The 23,706-nt window shown below is 36.4% G+C and overlaps 1 protein-coding gene and 1 long non-coding RNA gene across 6 annotated transcripts; one reads left to right on the plus strand and one right to left on the minus strand.

Moving 5' to 3' along the window:
• Positions 1 to 2,774: 2,774 nt before the first annotated feature.
• Positions 2,775 to 7,642, minus strand: LOC111880548 (uncharacterized). 5 transcript variants are annotated; one of them, XR_008232375.1, is made up of 7 exons: positions 7,287 to 7,642; positions 6,787 to 6,883; positions 6,590 to 6,714; positions 5,882 to 6,500; positions 5,713 to 5,783; positions 5,328 to 5,411; positions 2,775 to 3,542 (listed from the first exon to the last, which is right to left on the minus strand). It is a non-coding gene; the product is annotated as an uncharacterized LOC111880548 (long non-coding RNA). The 5 variants fall into 5 exon arrangements; XR_006192586.2 differs by lacking the exon at positions 2,775 to 3,542 and having other exon boundaries at positions 3,550 to 5,411; positions 7,287 to 7,641; XR_002846518.3 differs by lacking the exons at positions 2,775 to 3,542; positions 5,328 to 5,411 and adding an exon at positions 5,463 to 5,631 and having other exon boundaries at positions 7,287 to 7,641.
• A 2,007-nt stretch (positions 7,643 to 9,649) lies between these two features.
• Positions 9,650 to 10,942, plus strand: LOC111880599 (putative F-box protein At3g21120). The gene has a single exon (XM_023877028.1). The coding sequence runs from the start codon at positions 9,650 to 9,652 to the stop codon at positions 10,940 to 10,942; it is 1,293 nt and encodes a 430-aa protein (XP_023732796.1).
• The last annotated feature ends 12,764 nt before the right edge of the window (positions 10,943 to 23,706 follow it).

The following is a 23,706-nucleotide window of genomic DNA, read 5'->3' on the forward strand; positions in this document are numbered from 1 at the left end:
ATGTTCTGTTCGAAGACATGCTTCAGAACTTTCGATATATGTCATCAGGGCAGACAATAAACAATATGACTTCACTATTGCTGACTTCCCACTGATGAACTGCAATGATCTTATTCAAGTAGCTTTGATTCTGAAGCACATGGAAGAGAACAAACTTAAAGGCTCAGAGACTGATGTTTTCAAAGTCGGGTTCGCACATGTGAAGACTTACATCGACAACTACTTTGATTGTCTTGCACTGACTGATGAGGAGTTGGCGAATGTGCTTAGAAGAGAAGTGAAGGTTCCATGGGAAGATACTTTGACACAATCAGCATTGTCGAAGTATGTTGTGGGTGAGATTTGCCTTAAACCATTTGGCATGGTGTTTTCGGGAAGAGACACTAAGGGCAAACCGAAGAAGTTCTTGTTCAAAGCTTCAGAAATCGAAAGATACAATTCTTCGCAATATACGCACTTCATTGTACGTATGAATAATTGCAAGAAAAACAACGAAGGTGACAAGAAGGACTTGAAGAAGGTGATCTCCTGGTATGGAGAAGTGCGAAGAACAATTCACTCTGCAATTCAAATGCTTTTAGGTTGAATTGTATCGACTGTTTACAAAGGGGGAGAATGTAGGTGTTAAGTTGTAAAAGTCGAATAGTGTCTTGTAATGATTCGCATTTTGTATGTATTTTACTAAGTCTATGTTAAATGCGAAGTGCAGCATGCGAAGTTTCAATGTATTAGACTTAGTATACTTTTTGTAAGTTCCCTATAAATAGGGACGTAGGCTTGAAGTAGAAAAGAGATCGAAAACACAAAAACTCTCTTCAGCTTATTCTGTAATCAGTCTTAATAAAACGAGATCTGATTATTATTTACTTCGTGTGTTCTTTATCATTCATCATTCAAATCTATTGTTTCACATCTTAATTCTCGATAACAATTCTCAACAGTGGTGTGGTAACAGCCATGGAAGAAAGGGAAGAAAGGGATGTGTGTCTTTTTTTTAGAAACTATCAGCCATAAAAATTAGAAAAAATAACGAACTAGCAAGAGCTAGAACAAAATTACAAACTCTGCAAATGGTTTTTAAACCGATTAAGCCTATCTATATTACATAATGTATTTCTATTGACATACCAAATAAATGAGAATTGATGAATAGAATCAACAATATGGTTTTGTTTGAGAGTATCACTCAAAAAAATTGTCATTCTTGAATCTCCATATATATATATATATATATATATATATATATATATATATATATATATATATATATATATATATATATATATATATATATATATATATATATATATATATGGGTGAGATCGTTGAGAACTCATATTTTCCCAAGAACTAAAGGTGGAGCGTTGGATCAAAATTAAATCATTAAGAGCATGATCGTCATCTTACCATTCTCCTTTAACTTTTTGTATTATTGGAAGTATTAATAAAAATCTCTCAAATTAACATTAGAAATTAAATTTTCAGAATTTTTTATGAAAATAATAATTTTCGTTTTTTTAATTGCAGATTTTTTAATTTTTTTTAGAAAACATAAATTTTTATAAAAAGTAGAATTTTTTTTTTAAATTGAATTTTAAAAGAAAAACTATAAATTTCATAAATTTAGTAAATTAAAAAAATATATAAAAAAAAACTGGAATGTTTTTTTTTAAACTGTAATTTTTTTAACCAAAAAATCAACTTTTTAGGAGCATATATGCATATTTTTTCAAGTGCATGTATACATATTTCTTATATTATAATATTCATAAGTAAATCATAAAAAAAAAAAAACGCATTTTTACTTACTAATCTATAAAAACAATAGTACATGTATTTTATTTCATACAAAATAAAATATAAAAAACTAAAAAATACTACTAAATTTCAAATCACTTTCATGTCTTCATGTCAAGATTTCTATATTTTCTTCAATTTGTTACTTTTTACCACTTCAATATTTTCCCAAAATTCTTCCAAATCTACAACAAAATAAAAAAATAAAAAATTTGATTAATGCAGATACATTCATAAAAATACTTACGTATAAATCATGTAAGATTCACATGTGATTGTATCTTTTAAGATTCACTTGTGATTGTATCTTTAAGATTCAAATGTGAAACTTACAAGAAAAATTAAAAAAAATAATTAACGAAGAACGCTAACAATAAATGCATGTGTATCTTTTAAGATTCAAATGTGAATTTCACGAGAAATTTTTAAAAAATAACTAACGAAGAGCACACACAAAATACATAGACGTAATTTATATGTGACTCAGTTATGATTTACATATGAATCACATGTAATTCATATGTGGTTCAATTGTGATTTATTTGTGATTTACATGTGATTCATATGTGAATTACATGTGAGTTTAATATGAATCACATGTTATTTACATGTGAATCACATGTAACTCATATGTGATTCACTTGTGAATTACTTGTGATTTACATGTGAATTATATGTAAATTACATGTGATTTATATGTAAATCACGTAATTGATATGTGATTCACTTGTGAATTACATGTGATTTACATGCGAATCACATGTAATTCATATGTGATTCACTTGTGAATTACATGCGATTCACTTGTGATTTACATGTGAATTATATGTAAATTACATGTGAATCACATGTAATTCATATGTGGTTCACTTGTGATTTACATGTGATTCATATGTGATTCACTTGTGAATTACATGTGATTTACATGTAAATTACATGTAAATCACATATAATTCATATGTGATTCACTTGTGATTTATGTTTGATTTACATGTTATTGTTCATTTAAATATAACGTACCATGCTATCTTTTCCTTACGAATGAAATTATATATGATACATCTTTTTTCCTTACTAATTTAATTCACATGTGATTATATCATATAAGATTTTATAAATCTCGACAATTTAAAATTTCAATATCCTTTCAAGTCATAAAACATACTTGAATTTCAATAGTTAAAACCAAATATGTTAGTTCATATTTAAGTATTTTTTTTAAACAGTAAACAATTAAAGATTAAATTACAAATGGTTACGAGTATTGCACTAATTGAAGTACTCCAAAAGTTTGGGCATTTACTTATTTTCCGATAATGAGAGTAAACAATTAAACATTTACTTATATCAAGATATTGACAATCATATGAATCAACAAATAAGTGTTTAGGTATACATCTACTTGGACAAAAGTTTTAGGCTGATAAAAGAAATATTTCAGAATTGAGAAACATGGTAAAATGGTTTAAGCTTTAAAAAAAGGAAAAAGAAAAACTTACTCCATTGACATAGTAATGTTAGTTTCTTCATTTGTATATAGGTATGTGAAAGACTTGGCTTCAACAAATATTTATGTATAACAATTAACATATATAAGAAGTTAGAACACTATAAAATGATTTTGATTGTGTTAAATTATACAAAAAATTTAAAATATCAATAACTCCATTGAATTTCATACATAAAAAGAAAGAAAAACTTACTCCATTACCTTTGTTTCCACTGTCAACATCATGAAGATTAACCTGATCAAACATACATAGAAACATAATATTATGTCACCAATATCAAGGCTTTAATAACACCAATTGAATTAGATAGAAATTTTGATTAAAGATGTATTTTTTTTAATTTGATTTTTCTAAAGTTCAATACATATCGATTGAAGGCAAACGGGCAACAAGTTGCGTTGGTAGCCCTTTCTGGATGGCAAAACCAATTCTTTTGAAAACAACATTTGTGGATCTAGGAGATATGTCATTAGAATGCATGACCCGTTGGACTCTATTAAGGAGCTCCACCGCCTCTGGTGCGAGAAAACCAAATGTATTACAATATGTATTTAGTGTTATAGGCTAACATATTGAGAAAATAATTACAATCAAGTTGCATAAGATTGAAACGATTTATGCTTTTAAAATCCAAACAAACCTCACAAACAAGATCACGACCCCCAAGGTTAAGAGCATCAGGCAATAATGAAATATCTCTCCTCGAATAACTGGAATTAACTTAGATGCGACAATTAATTACCCAATTCACTAGGATGCAGAGGAAATAGCTTGATAATCGTCTACAGTGGAGGAAGCTATGGATTCCGAGGTCGGATCATTGATTCCAAACGACGATTCTAGAAATTAGATACGTTAAAAACAATTGATTACCTACATAAAAGATAGAACAATATGAGGGCCAAAAATCGATGGCAGAAACCGAATGTGAAACGATTGTAGAATCGATTTCATTAACATCGAGAAAATGATTGTATCGATTGCTTGGATGAAACATGAAGGCTGGACGAAAGTGATGAAGATCCGGTGATTGTAGAAATCGATTTCATCAACGTCGGAAATGATTGTAGGTGAAATCGTAGAGGAGACTGGTGGCAGCAGATAAACTACAGATGGTTGTAGCATTTGTTACAAATCGATTTCTACAATCGATCTGTAGAGAGAGGCGTGATGAAGGGGGGGGGGGGGGGGGGGAGAGAGAGAGAGAGAGATAGAGAGAGAGGGAGGGAGGGGGAGGGTGGGGTTGATGTTATCCCTACACTACAAAATAAAAGTCATTTAGTGACATACAAAAAGTGTCACAAAAAACTGAAAAAGTGCCACTAAAGTCACCTCTAAGAATCCGCAGCACACAAAAGAAATGTCACTAGAAGCGCTCCCACTAAAGCCTTTTAGTGGCATTTTTTTGGTTTGTCGCTGCAAACTTTTATACTTTTAGTGACATTTTTTTTGCCACAATATTAAAAAAGACTTTTGTGGCACAAAAATTGTACTGGTAAAAACTACGCATATTTTAAAAATCATAATACTTTTAGTGGCACATAAATTTTTCCACAAAAACCACATTCTCGGTCTAAATGCCAATATATGTGTGTTATCATATTAATTTTGATCAATTAAAATTATTAATTAAATTATTATTTATGATATAAATAAAAGCAAAACTATAAAACGTAGAAATCATAAAATCATGATTTCATGACTATCTTTGAAAAGTATTCCAAACATTTGGAAACAAATGTCTAATAAATGTGATAATATTATGTCTAAAAAATCAAACATATAAAAAAAACTAACAAATGTTTGGATAAAAACTCAAAAACTCATTACACTTGTGAAACGTTTTCATAATCTTCATCTCTGTAAAATATTCATCATGTTAACTCTTTCTTAGCAGTAATATTACCGTTAAAAAATAAAGACATTTCATTATGCTGACAATAAGGACACTATTCAAGATGAAGATAATATAATATTGTTCATTACATATATGAAAAGTGGAAACATAAAAATAATTACCATTATTTTCACGACTTCTTGAAGGTGATCTTTGAAAACCCTTTAATTTGGAAGAATCCACCTGGTGAGGAATGGAAAATCCACCTGCTTATGTTCTTAATTTATTAACACCCTCAAAACATAAATAACATCCAATAAAAAATGATACCATTTGTTAGAAAGGATATAAAAAAATTGATAGTTTAGTGCTAAAATATATAAAAAAAAAGATCATTATTGAAACTCAATATAGCTCATAAAAATTATATCTTAATGAAAAATAGTTCAAAGTCCACATTTCGGCCTTGTTGACTTGTAGGTGTTCCTAACATTTATCACAACATAAAATCATCAAAACGAAAAATATTTTTATAGTCAAATTGGTAGGTGATGGTTGTTTGCTTACCAATCTTGTAACATCATGTCATTTATGATATCTTTTGGTGTGATCTCTCTGATTGAGTAGCCCATGAATCCCTGTAACAAACAAAAAAAAATTAAAGAAATAGATTAGGCAATAAATCAAATGATCAAACAACTTGTAAAATAATTAAGAACCAAGAACAAAAACTTACAAAACTAGACTCTCATAGACTCAACATCAAAACACAACAAACTAGCCATCAAATACACACTGATAAACAAAATCATTCGTCAGAATTGGTAAATTAAGAAAACATGATATATGATACAATTTGTGAAGTTAATGGATTTGTAAGTCTATAATGTGTTAATTCTTTTGTTCTTCTGGAATAAGGGAGTGAATAATAACAAAAGCTGGATGATCAGGTGCAAAAATATGAGTAAAGGGTAAAATGGTCCTGTTTGGTAAATGTCAGAATTTGCAGGTTTGTTCATACCTGCATGTTGGGGAAATTCTTTTTGGATTAAAAAGGCCAAAATGAGAAGGAATGCCAGTTTATTTAAAGGGCAATATGGCATTCATTTGATAAATACTAGAAGTATAAACTTCAATCTCAATGGGGATTTGATTCAAAGCATGTAAATTGTGCTACTATCATTTTTTAAGTATTTGAAAAAGAACAAAATAGCATCAAATATTCCTCCAAACTAAAAAAAGATGACTAAATAATATCATTTCATCGTGGTTGTGCATCTCCTCTATGCAATACTTCAACTCCTCATGTGTCTCATATGTTGAGTTCAAGTTGTTTAGATCAAAAGGCATGTTCCCTAAAGCCATTCCATGAAATGTATTAACACTTTATAGTATTCCATGTATTCTTTTAAATCATAATAAATAATTTTTAAGTGATAAGTACCTTGTGGAACAACATATTCAGTTGGAGGAGCTAATCATACTGATGTTATACCACATCAAGATAAATCTAGAACCTTTGCATCCAGGTCCATGTACCACTTTTTGCTACAACTTTCTCAATAAAACCTTGAAAATATGAGTGCAATTTATTAGATATCAATGAATGAACAAAAAATTAATTAATTTATATTTACTAACCACTATCTAGCGTCTTGTGCCTGATCTCGGCTCTGTCATATGGGTTCCTCTACCACTGAATGGTCTTTCGTTGCAGAGCCTGTTCTACAATATATAACTACAGAGAGCAACACCAACACACATAATATATACTTATCTATAGTACATGTATAACAAAAGGAGAAATGAAATTTTGACTACAACAAAAGGAATAGAAGTTCACATGCTATGCATTTCAGCCAAACTCAAAAATATTCAAGCACTCAAAACACAAACATATGCAATTTTGGTGTATTGGTTTTTCATTGAGGAATTTAATCAAACAGATGGTATGCATTTCAGCAAACAATACATTTAGATTATTAAACATAAAGAAAATCGAGATGCATCGATATATGCATCATGGGGTTAAAAAACAAGTGTTCTACATAGCTGCTAATGAAGATAACTTGATGAGAAAAACCACAAATGGAAAAAAAAACACAAAAAGAAGAAATATCAATTGAACGTGAGATATGTACCTGTAGATTGAAATCGATTGAAGGTTAGTAGCCGGTGACCTGAGATCAATTGAAAGAGTAGGTAGATGGCGACGAACACCACAGGACATGAGATCGTACATGAAGTCCGACTGGCTACTACAGAGGGTGAAATTAGGTTTCTTTGATATCGTTTAAGGTGAGGCAAAATTGATTTCAATGTAGATTTCAATTTCTATGGAGAGTCAACAGGAATTTCACTATAGGGATTCTAGTTTTGGCTTTGAGGGAATGAAATTTTCATGACATTAGAATTTTTTCGATGGAAGGATCAGTTGATCGGGTTACATACCCAATTTTTCGCCTAACTCTAAACATTACACCTTTTTTGTATAACATAACATCTACTTCATTTATATATTTATTTCTTTTTCATTAATTAAATAATTATTTTTTTATGGCATATGCAAAGTGCCATTAAAAACCTAAATTAGTGGCACGAAAGCTAAATGCCACTAAAAACGTAAAAACGTATGCCACTAAATGGTATTTTTTTTTGTAGTGTCTACAAGTTGTGGGGAAGTGTTTGGCTGAATAGGGTTAGGAAGTTTTAGAGTTTGTTTATTACCTCATCCATTTATATACAAAGGGACCACAACAACCCTTACTTGACACTATTGACACTAAACCTGTTAAACTAGGTAATGTCCTATATAAGTATATTAGCCGATAATCCCACGGTTTGTACCCTTGGAAAGCTAAAAAGAAAGGACATTTTAAAATAAAAACTATAAATTGTTGGACTACAATGATAAAACCCTTTATATATTATATACTAACAAAATAAACAATTACAATTATATATATATATATATATATATATATATATATATATATATATATATATATATATATATATATATTTATAATATATATGATACTGTATTCATGGATGTGATACAAAAGTATATATATATATATATATATATATATATATATATATATATATATATATATATATATATATATATATATATATATATATATATATATATATATATATATATTCAAAGATGTTCTACAAAAGTGTAACGAAATCCAAATTTAGTATGAATTTTATCGATAGAAACATTTTGTCTCAATCAACAAAAACATCCTCTCTCTAATTAAGTGTATACTAATTTTTAGAAAGTATTGATAGATTTCTATGGCCACGTGCAATTTTTTTTAGGATCAAATACTTGTTATTTGTTTATATTTTTAATAAAGAAGAAAGTTGTTATAAAGACGTAGCGGGTAAATAAGCAACAAGCTGTGCCGCAATCCCTTTTTGGATGACAAAATTAATTCTTTTAAAAACAACATCTATATCTTTTGGAGTCATAACATTACTATGCATGATCCGTTGAACTCTATTGAGTAGTTCCACAGCTTCTGACGCTAGGAAACCGAAAATATCAAATGCAAAGGGTATAAACGTGTGTTGATTTTCAATGCATGTTTCTCATGTTTTCCCATTTTGTTGGATGCAGATGTAAAACAGTTTGTCTCACAGTGAAAATTTCACTCCCCTAGCTTACAAGAGGGGAAATCCCTGTTAGATTCACGCAAGCATATTTTCCTCCTGTCCATCCAAATACTAAAACATCAGCTGACCTAAATATTGATCTTCCTTCCAATATGTCAGTCAGAAAATTCACATGTGCCTCTTTCTTGGTAGAAACTCAGCACGCCAAAATATGTCGAAAATAACATCCTTAACCAGATGGTGTCGGTACTTGAAACCCGGGAGCTCTTTAAAATAAGTCCCATCATGTCTTGCGACAAACAGGGCAAGTCTCGTCAACCGAAATAAATGGATCATAAGACAATACTTGAAGATGACACGATACTCTCCGTGCAAATATGTTTTCTTTTCTTGAAAAGTTTGATTGGCTCAAAGTTTACAACTACAATCAACCGTCCGTTTCATGACATCCGGTACTTTTATTTTGTTGTACTCGTCTTGGTGTTCATTCAAGTAATAAAAAACGGCAATGTTACTTTTTAGAGCTACGTAACCATTTATGTTTTAAATGATTATATGGTACAAAATATAATTTATTATACCCAATCAAAAAATTTAGACCGATTTTCATTGGGTCTTTTGCAAGATATTTCTGCCATAATAAATAGGCTAGAGAGGCGGTCAATACAATAACAATACAGTACCATGTCAATTGCCTAAATTTTTGCCAACAGATTTTGGGTTTCAAAGTAAAATCGTAGAAATAAGTCAAATCATAATAAATATTCCTGTTTACTCCAGATAATCCATAACAATTTTCTATTAAAAAAAAAAAAGCTCCTCTTCTATCTATATATAGGACACTTATCGATACATAGGAAGCTAAACAATATAAACCATGGCAGAACCCCACCCTTTCCCTAATACCATCAAGACAGAACTTCGGACGGAGATACTATTGTTCAACATACTACAGAGGCTGCCGTTCAAATCTCTACGCCGATTCATGTCTGTTTGCAGGCAATGGTACTCGTTAATAACGACCCCATTGTTCAACATACTACCGAGGCTGCCGGCCAAATCTCTATGCCGTTTCATGTCTGTTTGCAAGCAATGGCACTCGGTAATAACAACCCCGGCGTTTGCCAAGATACATCTCCACCATCTAACCAACAACGACGATCAAAACCACTACAAATTTCTTGTCTTATCTCTCTCAGAACCATACAGGTTCCACACCATGGATTGTGAAACACCTAAAGATCCTTCGCCAGCCACCCGCTTCGTGCCATTTGAAGGCGCCAGTTGGGAAACCTTTTCGATTGTAACATCTTTGCATGGAATGTTATGTGTAGGAATAACTAAGTCTTCTCGGGAAGATGCTGAATACTCTGATCTAATTCTATGGAATCCTTTGATGGGTGAGTATAAGACGTTGTCTAAAGCTGGTTCCGACACCATATGTTACATGAAGACTAAAAGTCCATTTGGATTGTACTACAGCTCTTCTGATAACGACTACAAGATTCTACGTGTCACCGGCTATCATGGTGGTTATATATACTCGTTGAAATCTGACTCGTGGAGAAAGGTCGTCATTGAAACATATAACTTCGAGCCGCGGCTTTACGGCTGGTTCTCATATACTTGGGAGCCAACTGCTTTGTTGAATGAAAAATTGTATTTCTTAAAACAAGAATGTTATGGAAACTGTATTCGAAACTCATATGCGATTATGATGTTCGACACAAAGACGGAAAAGTTCACTGCGATTGCAGCTCCTTCTTTCAAATACCAATTAACAACCTGTTCGAGTTTCATGGTTCACAGAGATCGAATCCACTTGTGTGTCACTATTTCGGGAGGAAACTGTGTATTTAATGACAACATCGAGTTATGGAGGATGGATGGAGATGGAGATTGGACGAAGGTGGTAAATTATCGGCCGATGTCAATTTTTCTGTGGCATGAATACCCAATGCACTTGATGAGGAATGGAGACTGGCTTATGCATTCACGTAAAATTGGAGGTGGCATTCTCCAACTAGATATGGACAAGCAAACTACAGACGTGGTGTATCCAAATATGAATACAGGCATTTATATCCCTCTAAGAGGCAAATACATCGAGACTATTGTGTCACCCAATCAATATACGAAGAAACATCTCCATCAGACTCTTTTAACCTGATCGTTCTTGGTTTTAGTTTTATTCATTATTTATATATCATCTGTAGCTATGTTATGGTCGTACCTTAGGATCAGTTCGTAGACTTTTGTTACCATGATACCTAAATTTATGAACAGAAGAAAAAGCAGATTCTTGAGTTTTGTTAGCTTTTTTGCTGTGATTAGTATTCTGTATTCATATGTATTATCTTCTAGTTGGGTACCCACTCACTGTTTTTGTGCCACTTCTTTTTGTCACTATCAAGCATTCGTCAGAAATGAGTGATACACAGATTACATAGATAATGAATACAGTCATAAATACAGATCAAAATGAGTTATGTTGTATGTTTTATGATCTTCTTATATAAGACTCCTATTGAATTTTAATGGATTTATTCTTTATGCTTTTTTTTTCCTTTGACAAAAGCTACTTGACTCGTTGCTGACAAACCATACCTCAAAGGACGACCCTCTTGTCTGCTCTCTCATTTATACTGTTTTTATTTTCAGCTTGCAATACCCACAAAGTAAGTGCCTAGTTGACATGCTTTTCTCTTCCAACAACAGCAAAGATGACATTAGTAGGAGCTTTTAGTAGCATTGTGTAATATGTATAATGAGGTTTTTAGCCGCTGAAGTTTAAACAATAATTTTGTGATATAACATTTCAATTATGTTATAAGGTGGGTGGCTCGCTATGCTAGTTGTGGTTATTGGGATTGTACTTTTAGCTTTAACATATTAGCAATTCCTTTAGAAGTTAAATGTTGGAAATCAGGCCCTCACTCACTCTTTTGAACATCGATAAAAACAGCAAGTTTGTATATATATTAATTTCACAAAATCCGATTACCTCCTACTGAATACATTTACTATTGCTACCTATTTATAACAAACAAAACAATAAAAGTACATTTTCATAAACACCCCACGTTTTTCTTCTAAGTAGCAACAAACTCCACCGTTCACTTTGAAGCCCAACAAATTCGGTCAACTCTAGAACAACTCATTAACATGCAGAATATTGATGACCATGCAAATGACCCGTACCCGACTTGACCGTATTCAATCCAAACCATCAAGATTAACCCAACATTAAAGAACTGTAAGAGTTAACCAAACACCCTTCTATGTTCCTATATTTAACTGTTAGGGTTGGGTTTGTTGAAAAGATAGAGATTGCAAATAAGACAACTCTGTAATAGTTTGAATTTTACCATGAATTTATCTTCTATTATTTCACAATATATACACACACACACGAATACAAGAGACAGCAGGCCAATGGGTCGGACATATAAATCAATACACAAAACACAATAAAAATAAAAATAACCCGCTAACATTCCCCGCAGTTAGAACGAGAGGAGACTCTTTAACGTTCAAACTGGTTCTAAAATCAAGAAATAAGGGCGTAGGAAGACTCTACGTAAATATGTCGGCATACTGAGACGAAGAGGGAACATGAAGCACACGCACATTGCCGGTAGCAACCTTATCCCGAACAAAATGAAGATCAATCTCGATGTATTTGGTCCGTTGATTGAACTGAATTAGACGACATATAAACAACATTCACATTATCACAATATACAATCGTAGCTCCATTAGGAGAATAGTGAAGCTCTAAAAGAAGATTGTGAATCCAACATGTCTCAGCAACTATATTCGCAACACTGCGATATTTTGCTTATGTAGTAGACCGTAATATCTTATTTTGTCGTTTGGAGGACTAGGAGAGTACATTGTATCCAAGAAAGACACAGTAGCCCGAGGTGTATTGAAACGCCGTGAAAATTTAAAACAAAATTTTCATTTTTGAAATGCATACTTTTCATAACACTTGTAGAACAATCTCAATTGTTTAATTTTCATAAGTCTATAAAAAAATAATAATAATCCAAGATCCTCAGACATAACTCTTCCTCTGGTGTGTACAATCAAGTCGGTGCCGTCCCGCTAACCTGAAAACCTAAAACACATAACACATAACACTGTAAGCACGAAGCTTAGTGAGTTCCCTAAAATACCACATACAACACATATTATCCACTCGAGGTTATAACTCTGTTTGACCCTCCGGTCGATGTGTCTCAATGGGACCCTCCAGTCCTATAACTCTGTGTACCCTCTGGTCCTAACTCTGTAAACTCTAAAACATACATAGCATAAATCACATAGAAATAATGCAGTGTTTCACATCATATAAATAGCATACAAAATACTGTCACATAACTCTATTTATCGCTCTAGGTAAAGTATAGTGAGAAGACTCACATCGGATGAAGAAAAACTCCTACAAACACTGTTGACATGCACCAGCCTCTAACTCTATGCCAAACCCACAATTATCTCAATTAGGAGCTAGGCCCAACCTCTCACTTATTGGGTCTAAAGATAGACCATCTACCAGCCCATTACTGCCATGAACCCATTAGGCCCACCAAGGGCCAATAATAAATGGGCCCTCACACGGCCCAATACCCAAACTAAAAGGCAAGCCCAAACCAAGGGCCCCAAAGCAAATATACACTTCTCTGGTCCAAGACTCTGTTGCATGAAGCCCAAACTCCAGGCCCAACACTCAAGGCCCAAAACATAACTCAAAAGCCCACATAAGGAGTTACATGGGGCGTACCTCCTTGGTACACTCAGCGTACCCAAGCGCGGCTGGAACTGATCGGGGACCTCAATCTACTACGTCGCGCGTTTTGAGACTTACGCCCAACATAAGTCCCAGACTTATCTTTTCTCTATTTTTGGTCCGAATAGGTTAAGACATAGGCTCATATCACAGATCTAGGCTCTCTACTGCCTCTTAAGCCATAAAGTCAGAACCTTTAAGCCTTTGATGCCTATAAAGACCACCAACCTCTCCAAACTCTTAACCTCTTTCCTCATTAAGTCCTTAACTTAAGCTTGCCTTAATATTAACAACCAAGACTGGATTTTTACGAACTTACACTCATAATACACTGAAATAAGGCAGATTCTAGCTTATGGAGGCCATTTTATCATAAAGCCTCCATCTTGGGATCAAAAACCCTAAAAGTTGGTCCATCAAGCACAACACAAACATGATAAGGAAAGCACTGAGCTTTTTACCTCTTGAAAAACCTCTATCCTCTGAAGAACTCAAATCCAAACTTGTACTCTGTCTTCTAGCCTCCACAAAGACCTCCTCTTCTTCTTCTTCTTCTGCATCACACAAGGCTCTTTCTAGCACAAAACACTCACACATCACTTTGGAACGATGAAGATGCTCTCTTAGGGTTTCTCTCTGTGAAATGGTGGCTGAGGATAAGGCCGTAACATCCCTTATATAGTGCAAAAGCCTCATTTAGGGTTTTGCATCTGGGCCGACTACGCCCAACGTAATCTTTGGTACGCCCAGCATACCTAGCAGCGTCCGCGTCTAAAACCATCCCATGCGTACGTGCATCGTACTCCTTAGTACGCCCAACGTACTCGCCTGCCACACTTTTCTTTATGGACTAAACTTGACAACTTGGAGAAGAACAAGGTTTAAATAGATACCCCTAAATTCCCGGATGTTACAATTATCCCCCCACTTGACTTAGATTTCGCCCACGAAACCGCTCCTTACAAACACAGATCGAACTCAAATAACCAAGAAGCACCACCGAAGGTCCTGAGACCATATGACAATCACTTCCAAGGATACTTGATCCCACCAATCTCTGATACCACCCACCAAGGACTCCTGACCTGAAAGGGGCAGACCCAACTGTCGTTGCGATACTCAAACTGAATCTTCAGAACTTGAGAACTCTGACGGTCTACCTCCTTGCCAGACCACCCTCGAAACATCACCCTGTTAATCGTCCACCGACTAACAGACCCTATTAACATTCTACCAACCCTGATTACCTGATCGATTCCGATCACAACCTCAAAAGGAACAGAAAGGTCATAATCTCCTTCTTTCTTCAGGTCTTACTGCAACAACCAACGTCAGGATTCATCAGAGAGAATGAACCCCAAACTCTAATATCAAACGCCAGGAGGTGATCATGCTTTCCTGAAAATATCCTCGGACCTCTACAAACCCAATAGATGAACCTCAAGTTCACCCACTTCATAACCAGAAGGTCCCACCGATTTCCCGTATTATAATAATTGCCTCAACTTTTTGTGACGCACTAGTCACGTCGTTCGCTTTCCCTCAAGCAAACACTACAACTCTACTGAAGATCGAATCACCCCTGAACTCTGTTAATTACTGCCTAATAGTTCCATGCATCCCGTTGCAACTCCCGAACCAAGGCCCTGACCTACTCAGGTCCAAGACATCAGATGACAAACAATACCCCCCACATGGAACCCACCTCCGATTCCAGAACCTCATCTCGACTATCCAACACACCACCAGGACTCAACTCAACTTGAGAGTTTGGTCCGGCCCGAAGTTGGAACCACTCGTCCCAATGACCCATTCAACTCATGACTTGTGACCCACAACCCATGCGTACTTCACTTCTCCAAATCCTCCGGATTGCGATGTCCACACCTTACTCAGACTTTAATGATTCCCGATCATTGAGGATACCCCGGTCTCGCCCCTGGTCCGACCACCAGGCTCCCAAGAACTCATAGATTGGGGCTATTCAAGCCTAAATCTCTTCTGCGTCATGCTCTAAAAAATGTGCTTCATCATAACAACCTTTCGCTAACTAGTGCGTACTATGGCTCTCCATAGCATCACGACACCCTCCTCTCTGGCTAGTGAGTACTACGGCTTACCGTAACATCACAACACCCTTCCTTTGACTAGTGAGTACTACGGCTCCCCGTAGCATCACAACACCCTCCCTCTGACTAGTGAGTACTACGGCTCCCCATAACATCACAACACCCTCTCTCTGACTAGTGAGTACTACAGCTCCCCGTAGCATCACAACACCCTCTCTCTTACTAGTGAGTACTATGGTTCCCCGTAGCATCACAACACCCTCTCTCTGACTAGTGAGTACTACGGCTCCCCTTAGCATCACAACATCCTCTCTCTGACTAGTGAGTACTACGACTCTCCGCAGCATCACAAACCCTCTCATTGACTGATGGGTACAACGGCTCCTCGTAGTACTACAACACCTTTTCCGTTTGGCAAATACCATATGTTCCCACAGTATTGCCACACCTTCTCGCTATCTGGTGGATACTACAGCTCCTCGTAGTATCACCACACCCCTTTCCACTAACTCATTGATTTGCAGCTCTCCGCAGACGCACCCCACTAACTCTTACCACTTCATAATCTCATCCTCTGATCGACGTCTCACTGCTATCATTACTCATGCTCTACGGACCATCCACAGATAGGTGCACGCACCTACCCGAATTATGCACCACTATAACTGACGACCATCGTCATAACAAAACACCTTTCCTTGCTGCCATTCATTACCTTAGATAATCCACTTGTCGTCTCAACTCACGACCCCGAAATTATCCGAAATCCAAGACATTAAACTTGGATACCTCGATACACCACCCTAGAACCTCATAATCTCTCGCCTCAGCCACTGATCTTCCTGATATACAACCCGAAATTCGGAATATTTCAAATTCTTACTTTGAAATATGGAGGGATCGTCAACGACCCAGAACATATTGATGGCAATCCGAAACTCCTTCCCAAACTACATAACAGCCCAGACATTGCACCAACATTCCTCAACCAACGAACTACCCTACGAGCCAACCACCTTGACTTCCTCATTAGAACCTTAAAGAATTCCTATCCACCACAAGGTCTCCGATCGATGGCCACTTGCCGTGGATACATTCATCCTCTACCAAACACATGGAACATGCATTATCTCGCTCTATTCCTCGCTTCAAACACCAATAACCCTGATCATATGAATCCACACTGCAGGTCCCTATTTCCATATCTCTAACCGATCTTGAACAGGTCTATGATCCTCTCAATAAAATACTCAGTCCTCCCTTACTTAGGGTTTGAACCATCACCAATTAGTGCATCAACACTCTATCTCACAGACTATCTCCACCAGTAACATCGCACCCAATCCCACAAGGTGCCCTGCAACGCTTGATGATATCCCTGACAGAGATCAAACGACTCCAAGTACCCGAGTCTCATAGGAAATCCTCAGAACTTACCATCATGACTGCCTCTAGTCATGCTGAATATCACATCATACCATTACCAGGCCTCCCAAATGTCCAGTTTTAACCCTGACTCCTATTCCAAAAATAAGGAACTATCATGCTCCTCATCCTCGACTTCTCGCCCAATGCTCCGACACATCCCTTATCATAAGAGTAGAAACCACATTTCCACTCTCTATACCCATCAAAGACAAAAAGTCTCACCGCCCTGATATACTCCTCTTGATCGTCCAATGCTGCAGCTAACACATGCCCTACTATACTCAAATAGGGTGTATCCTGGTCCTTAACCATCTCAGTCCCCACTGACAACCTGCCCAAGCTATATCATTCCCTCGTGACAGACCTACTGCCAGATACGATGATTGAAGATCACCATCAATGCGCTCCCATACGGCTCTCTCCCAACTCAGAAACCGAATTTTCAACACTTTATACGCATCCCTACGGAACGAAAATAGCACTACTCGGGTCACAATGGTGACATCTCTACTATCGGCCGGCTGCCTAGCTCAGACCGTATTCTTCCATAACGCACCGTCCCTGCTCAAATCTTAGTCTTGCGACTCTACTGGCATATCACCAGCAATCCCTCGGAGGTAACTCAATTTCCCTATCAAGGGATGCTCCACTAAAACTCGCTCGTCCTGTCCTTCTAGAACCCTACTCTTTCACATCCAACCTTGGTCTAGATAATCTTTACGGAATAACTGGTAAAACCAGAAGCACTGACCGCCACATATCATGGTACTCGAACCATGATATCTCCTCTTAATCTGCCACCAATCATGGTACTCAAACCATGACATCACCTCTCAATCCGCTACTAATCATGGTACTCAAACCATGACATCACCTCTCGATCTGCTACCAATCATGGTACTCGAACCATGACATCACCGCTCGATCTGCTACCAATCATGGTACTCGAACCATGACATCACCTCTCGATCTGCTACTAATCATGATACTTGAACCATGACATCACCTCTTGATATGCTACTTAGAACCTCTGGAATACTCCCTGCATCGAGTATGGGTACTCTGCTTTCAATAGTACGGGCCCATACTACCTTCCACATCTACCCATGCTCTCTACATGAACCATCCCAGATTCCCTAAGTAGTTGCTCAACCTTCTCTTCACCAATCTCAACACGTGTGCTTGCTCCCCAGCAAAATGCTCTACTCTGTTAGCATACTCACCTGATTAAGGCCACTTCCTAGGCTCTTCCTTGGTTCTCACATTTCTCCGCCATTAGCTGCTGATGTGACAACCCAAGTTGTTCCGTTACAATTCTCCGTTACCGTTAACGGAATATTTCAGTTTATAAAAGTTCCGTTAATTAGAGGTCGTCAATTTAATAAACATCCCAAATGTTTCAGTTATTTATGTCGTTAAGTCGTGATAAAAGAAAATAAAAACTCGTATTACACATTTCCATTTAGTTGGAAAAGTTAGTTTTTATTATTACGACCACTAAATCGGGTGCGACCAAAAGCCCCATATAACGACAGTATCGGGTAGAATTTCATTGAGCTCCAACTCCCACCCATATATAAAGAGGAGTAAACCCCATTTCAACCTTTTCCATACTCTCTCTCTCTATATACTCTCTCTCTAGACTCGTTTTAGCCCCGAATCCACAACCAAACGCTTCCAAATCGTAAGTCCGCTTAGCCTAGCTGTTTCTAAACATATTGATTCGTGTGTATAGCTTAAAATTCAGACTTAGAAGCTGTTAGAATGGAGTTTACGGCCTAAACTCCTCCTTAGGCCGTAAACCCCAAAATAAAGGCCAAAATAACCCCAAAATGTCCCTAAAAGCTTGGAAATAAATTGGGGATTTAGCCTAGGAGTGTTTAAACATTAAATCACAAGGATTTAGGGTGTAAAATGGAGTTTACGGCCCAGGAATATGCCAAGGCCGTAAACACCCCTTAAACATGTCAAAATGCCCAAAAAACACTCCTAAAACACCCTTGGACTTAATACATAAATTAGGGGTTTATCCTTTCGGGTTTAGACCATTTAAACACAAGGAATGGAAGGATGAAAAGGAGTTTACGACCCAGACATGTGTCAAGGCCGTAAACTCCCCAAACCAAGCCAAAATGTTGGTTTTTACCCCTCAAATGGCCTTAGACTATCATTATAAATTACTAGCAAGGTATTAGGGGCTTGAAACTTCAATAAACTCAAGGAATGAGAGTTTACGGCTGTAAACTCCCTTAGGAGTTGTCCCTGGGCCGTAAACTCAATTAAGATGCCCTTAAAGACCTTAAACCCACTCATACTATATAGTTTTGGACCTAGAATAATTCCATGAACAAGTTAGAAGCCTTAAAACACACTAGATCCCCTCACCATGAGTTTACGGCCGTAAAATCATGGTGAGATGTCCCTAGGCCGTAAACTAAGCTTTGGGAGTTTACTCTCGGAGAGTAAACTCCATTCCTAAGCCATACACACCTTTAGACGCTACCCGGGACACCCCAAACGCTTAACCAAAGTGTTTTCCGCTCCTTTGAGTGCGTATACGTGTTTAATTAGTATTAAATATACTAATTGTATGTGAACATATGTTATCATATGTTAAATAGGTCATTGAGTGTGTTCGAGTCTTTACGTGACACCGAACGCCCAACCGGCACCTTTGTCGGACCTACTAACACCAGGTGAGTTCATACCCCTAAATGAACCTTTTAAATGTTTTCACATGTTTTATAGGGGGGGATACAAGTTAAACATGCCAGTTATCATATCAATCACATGTGATTGATAACCCGCATGCACAAGGTTTTACCACACTTTACACTGTTTTACCGAGTAGGACACTATAATGGTTTTCAAAAAGGTTTTTCGTTTGTTTCAAGACTCTTATTTATACTGCTTTATTTAAAACTCACTTTAAACTGGTTTATAAAGGTTTTACAAAATTTTAATCAAAGTTCTCTTTCACAATGTATACTTTTACTTGTTAGTTACTGCTGCTTCGCTTATACTTATTTTATACTCCTACTTGGTAACGCTTTCACTTCTTGAAGCGCTTATACCTGTTATTGTGTCTATTTCACTTATACTTGTAGTCTCTTATACCTGATAGACGCTCTTACTTCACTTATTGTCGTCTCTACTTCGTGATACGCTTATACTTGTTCGACACTCCTACTTCACTTGCGACCGCTCCTACTTCACTTGTTAGACACTCTTACTTCACAAGAATCACTTCTACTTGATACACACTCAGTCGTAGTTAGATGTATGTCTTTGCTTATATAGGTACATATAAGTAATGATTGAAAGACTTAGGAAGGCTCGTCCGCCCTATTTCCTTTTCTTCATTGAGATGTGGTCTGGTGGGATCGGATGGCCGTTCGAAGGTCGTTTGATTCATTAGTTATAGATTATGTATATGAGTATGGACATACAAGAATTCTCTAGTCAGTTCAGTTAAGAGTCTCTACCTCTAGTCTACACTTACATTGGAAACACACTACCCACTATTTGGAAGTCTCTACCTCTAGTTCAGTACTTACATTAGAAACCCACTATTTGGAAGTCTCTACCCACTATTTGGGATGCATTTTCAGGACACGGCCTTCTCCGTCGTCTAGTTGGTAACTAGAGTCTCCTGTAGGGAGAGCGGACATTGTGTGTATAGATCTATACGGGATTGACAACCCCGTACCCAGACTGCTAGCTACAGTCCCGGCCTACCAAACCAACGGGTGACAAATATCATATTTTAGACGCTTGTAGGGCGTCTGGAACTTTAGTCAGTATGGTTACGAGTATCCCGGGTTACCTTATAGATCATTGGCCTTAAGGTAACGGTATTTCACCGACAATTTACACTGTATGCTGGTAATTCATTTTCAGAGTCACACTGTTTCGACCTTACAAGACGTATCTTTCATTTGATACTGTTTGGGGTCTGTTTTCTCTGTTTTGACCTTACAAGACGTATCTTTCATTTGATACTGTCTGGGGTCTGTTTTTCACTGTTTTAGACCTTACCAGCTGTACCTTTCATTTGATACCTTCTGGGGTCTGTGTCTCCACTTGTTAGACTGAACCAGGCGTGTCGTTTGTTCGATACTTTCCTGGAGTCTATGAATTCCTTGCCTTAGTCAGCAGTCCTCACTGCTGAGGCATATGATATTCCCTGGTGTCTCTTGCTTTCTTTAATAATCAAATTCAGCATTTTGATAATGATAGCAATTAAGGGAAAACTACTTTTTACCACATAACACTGACCAGTCTTGGTAGAAGGCTGCTTTATTAAAGAATATATAGGATTTTCTGGAAAGAACTCTAATGCACTGTAAGCACTTAAACTATTACTTTATAAATCTATTTGAATGAAATGTCACTAAATACTTATGAACTCACCAGCATTTGTAAAAATGCTGATACTCGCTTTTCAAATAACTTGTATTCTCAGGTCAGAAATTAGACAGGTACATCCCAGGAGCTGTTGATGAAGATAGCTTAGTACCTTGCTGTACTTATTACATTTGTCTGTATTACTTTGATGTATTGTAATGTAACCATGTAAAACTATTACTACTAATGCAATGTTTTGTTGTACTTTGATTACTATAATGCATGTGTTGTGATACTTGACATGACGTCATCCACCCCAGAACATTTCCGCCGTTCCGGTTTTGGGGTGTGACAGCTGAGAAACTCCTTATGATGCCAGTCATCTACCTCCTGAATATCGTCACATTCACTTGGTAGCTGTCTCCCATCATCGGAAGTTCCGCACAGCACGAAGCAACCAGCATTCGGGCGTCGAATATACACATATAACCCGCTCTAGGTGATAACTCCCTAGCTCTACTCGTACCCAAAAGATATCACCGAACTTTGTAACTCTACCCCCGCGGGTATCTGGCTACTCTCTCAGTAGGCTCCACCAATACTCATCTAGGTATCTCTCCTAGATTACTCCTCTACTAACATCCCTCTCTACAAGGATTCCTGTTGGATACTCTTACTCAACACATACTCGAAAGCGCATCACAGATAACAACAACTCCTAGACTAAGGCATTACAAATCAAGCCACTCTAGTCCTAATATATGAAATACCTAGCCTATCTCTAGCATGCATGATATCTCATAATATCTCATAAAACATAAGGTAAGGGTATTTTGGGAAATCACCGTTCGGATTCTGGCTGATTGTACACACTACTCTTTCTCGTTTCCTCTTAGAAACCCTTGCTCGTTTTAGAAAAATCATTCATTTTGAAAATTTTCCTCCATTCCTCAGTTTGAGTCCAGATATACCCAGAGGTGTATCCGAATCCCTCAAACCAAGGCTCTGATACCAACTTGTAATGACGTGAAAATTTAAAACAAATTTTTCATTTTTGAAATGCATACTTTTCATAACACTTGTAAAACAATCTCAATTGTTCAACTTTCATAACTCTATAAAAAAAAATCCTGGATCCTCAGACATAACTCTTCCTCTGGTGTGTACAATCAAGTCGGTGTCGTCCCGCTAACCTGAAACACATAACACATAACACTGTAAGCACGAAGCTTAGTGAGTTCCCCAAAATACCACATACAACACATATTATCCACTCGAGGCTATAACTCTGTTTGACCCTCCGGTCAATGTGTCTCAGTGGGACCCTCCAGTCCTATAACTGTGTGGACCCTCTGGTCCTAACTCTGTGGACCTTTCGGTCCTAACTCTGTAAACTCTTAAACATACATAGCATAAATCACATAGAAATAATACAGTGTATCACGTCATATAAATAGCATACAAAATACTGTGTCACATAACTCTAATTACCGCTCTAGGTAAAGTATAGTGAGAAGACTCACCTCGGATGAAGAACAGCTCCTATAAAAGTTTAATTTAGAAATGTTAAATTCTAAAACCCTCTTTCAAAATAATACTAGGGTTTTAGAATTTAACATTTCTAAATTAAACCTTTAATCAACTTTTAAATTCCAAAACTTGAGGGCAAGTTTTAAAACATTTCAAAACATTAGGGTTTAGAATTTAAATATTTCAATATCAAACATTTTAATCAAAATTTAAATTCCAAGACTTGAGGGAAAGTTTGAAACTATTCATAACACAAATGATCAAATAGCAAATAATTTAAATTAAACAATTAATTTAATGATTATCTAAATTTGACCTAAAATCAATTTCTTGCAAGATAAGTTACCCAATTAATACAAATAATCAAACTTTAATCACATAAGGAAGTTATTATCTAATCAATTAGTAATTATCTTTTGTGTAATCAAGGATATACTCAAAATATGTTTAAAATCGGATTTTAATGACCCTAAACAGTTAAGGCAAGTATTCACGAGTAAAACAACAAGAAATCCCGAAACTGCATCCTTCTGACGCTCGAACTCGCTGAGTTCCTCTATGGACTCACCGAGTTGGAGCCAACTCGCCGAGTCCACATTGGAACTCGCCGAGTTCAACAGTCGGGGAGCCAAAAAATCGATTTTGCAACAAGAATGAATATGCTAGGCATCAATACATAGAAACCAATCAAGGCTCTGATACCACTGATGGGTTTTAGCCATAAGAACATCCTATGTGCTCATGCAAACCCTAATGCTTGGATCT

The sequence above is a fragment of the Lactuca sativa genome, chromosome 5 (genome assembly GCF_002870075.4).
Source record: "Lactuca sativa cultivar Salinas chromosome 5, Lsat_Salinas_v11, whole genome shotgun sequence".
NCBI lineage: Eukaryota > Viridiplantae > Streptophyta > Magnoliopsida > Asterales > Asteraceae > Lactuca > Lactuca sativa.

Bases quoted from the DNA above. Each gene is read 5' to 3' on its own strand.
- LOC111880599 (XM_023877028.1), top strand. From the start codon at position 9,650: ATGGCAGAACCCCACCCTTTCCCTAATACCATCAAGACAGAACTTCGG.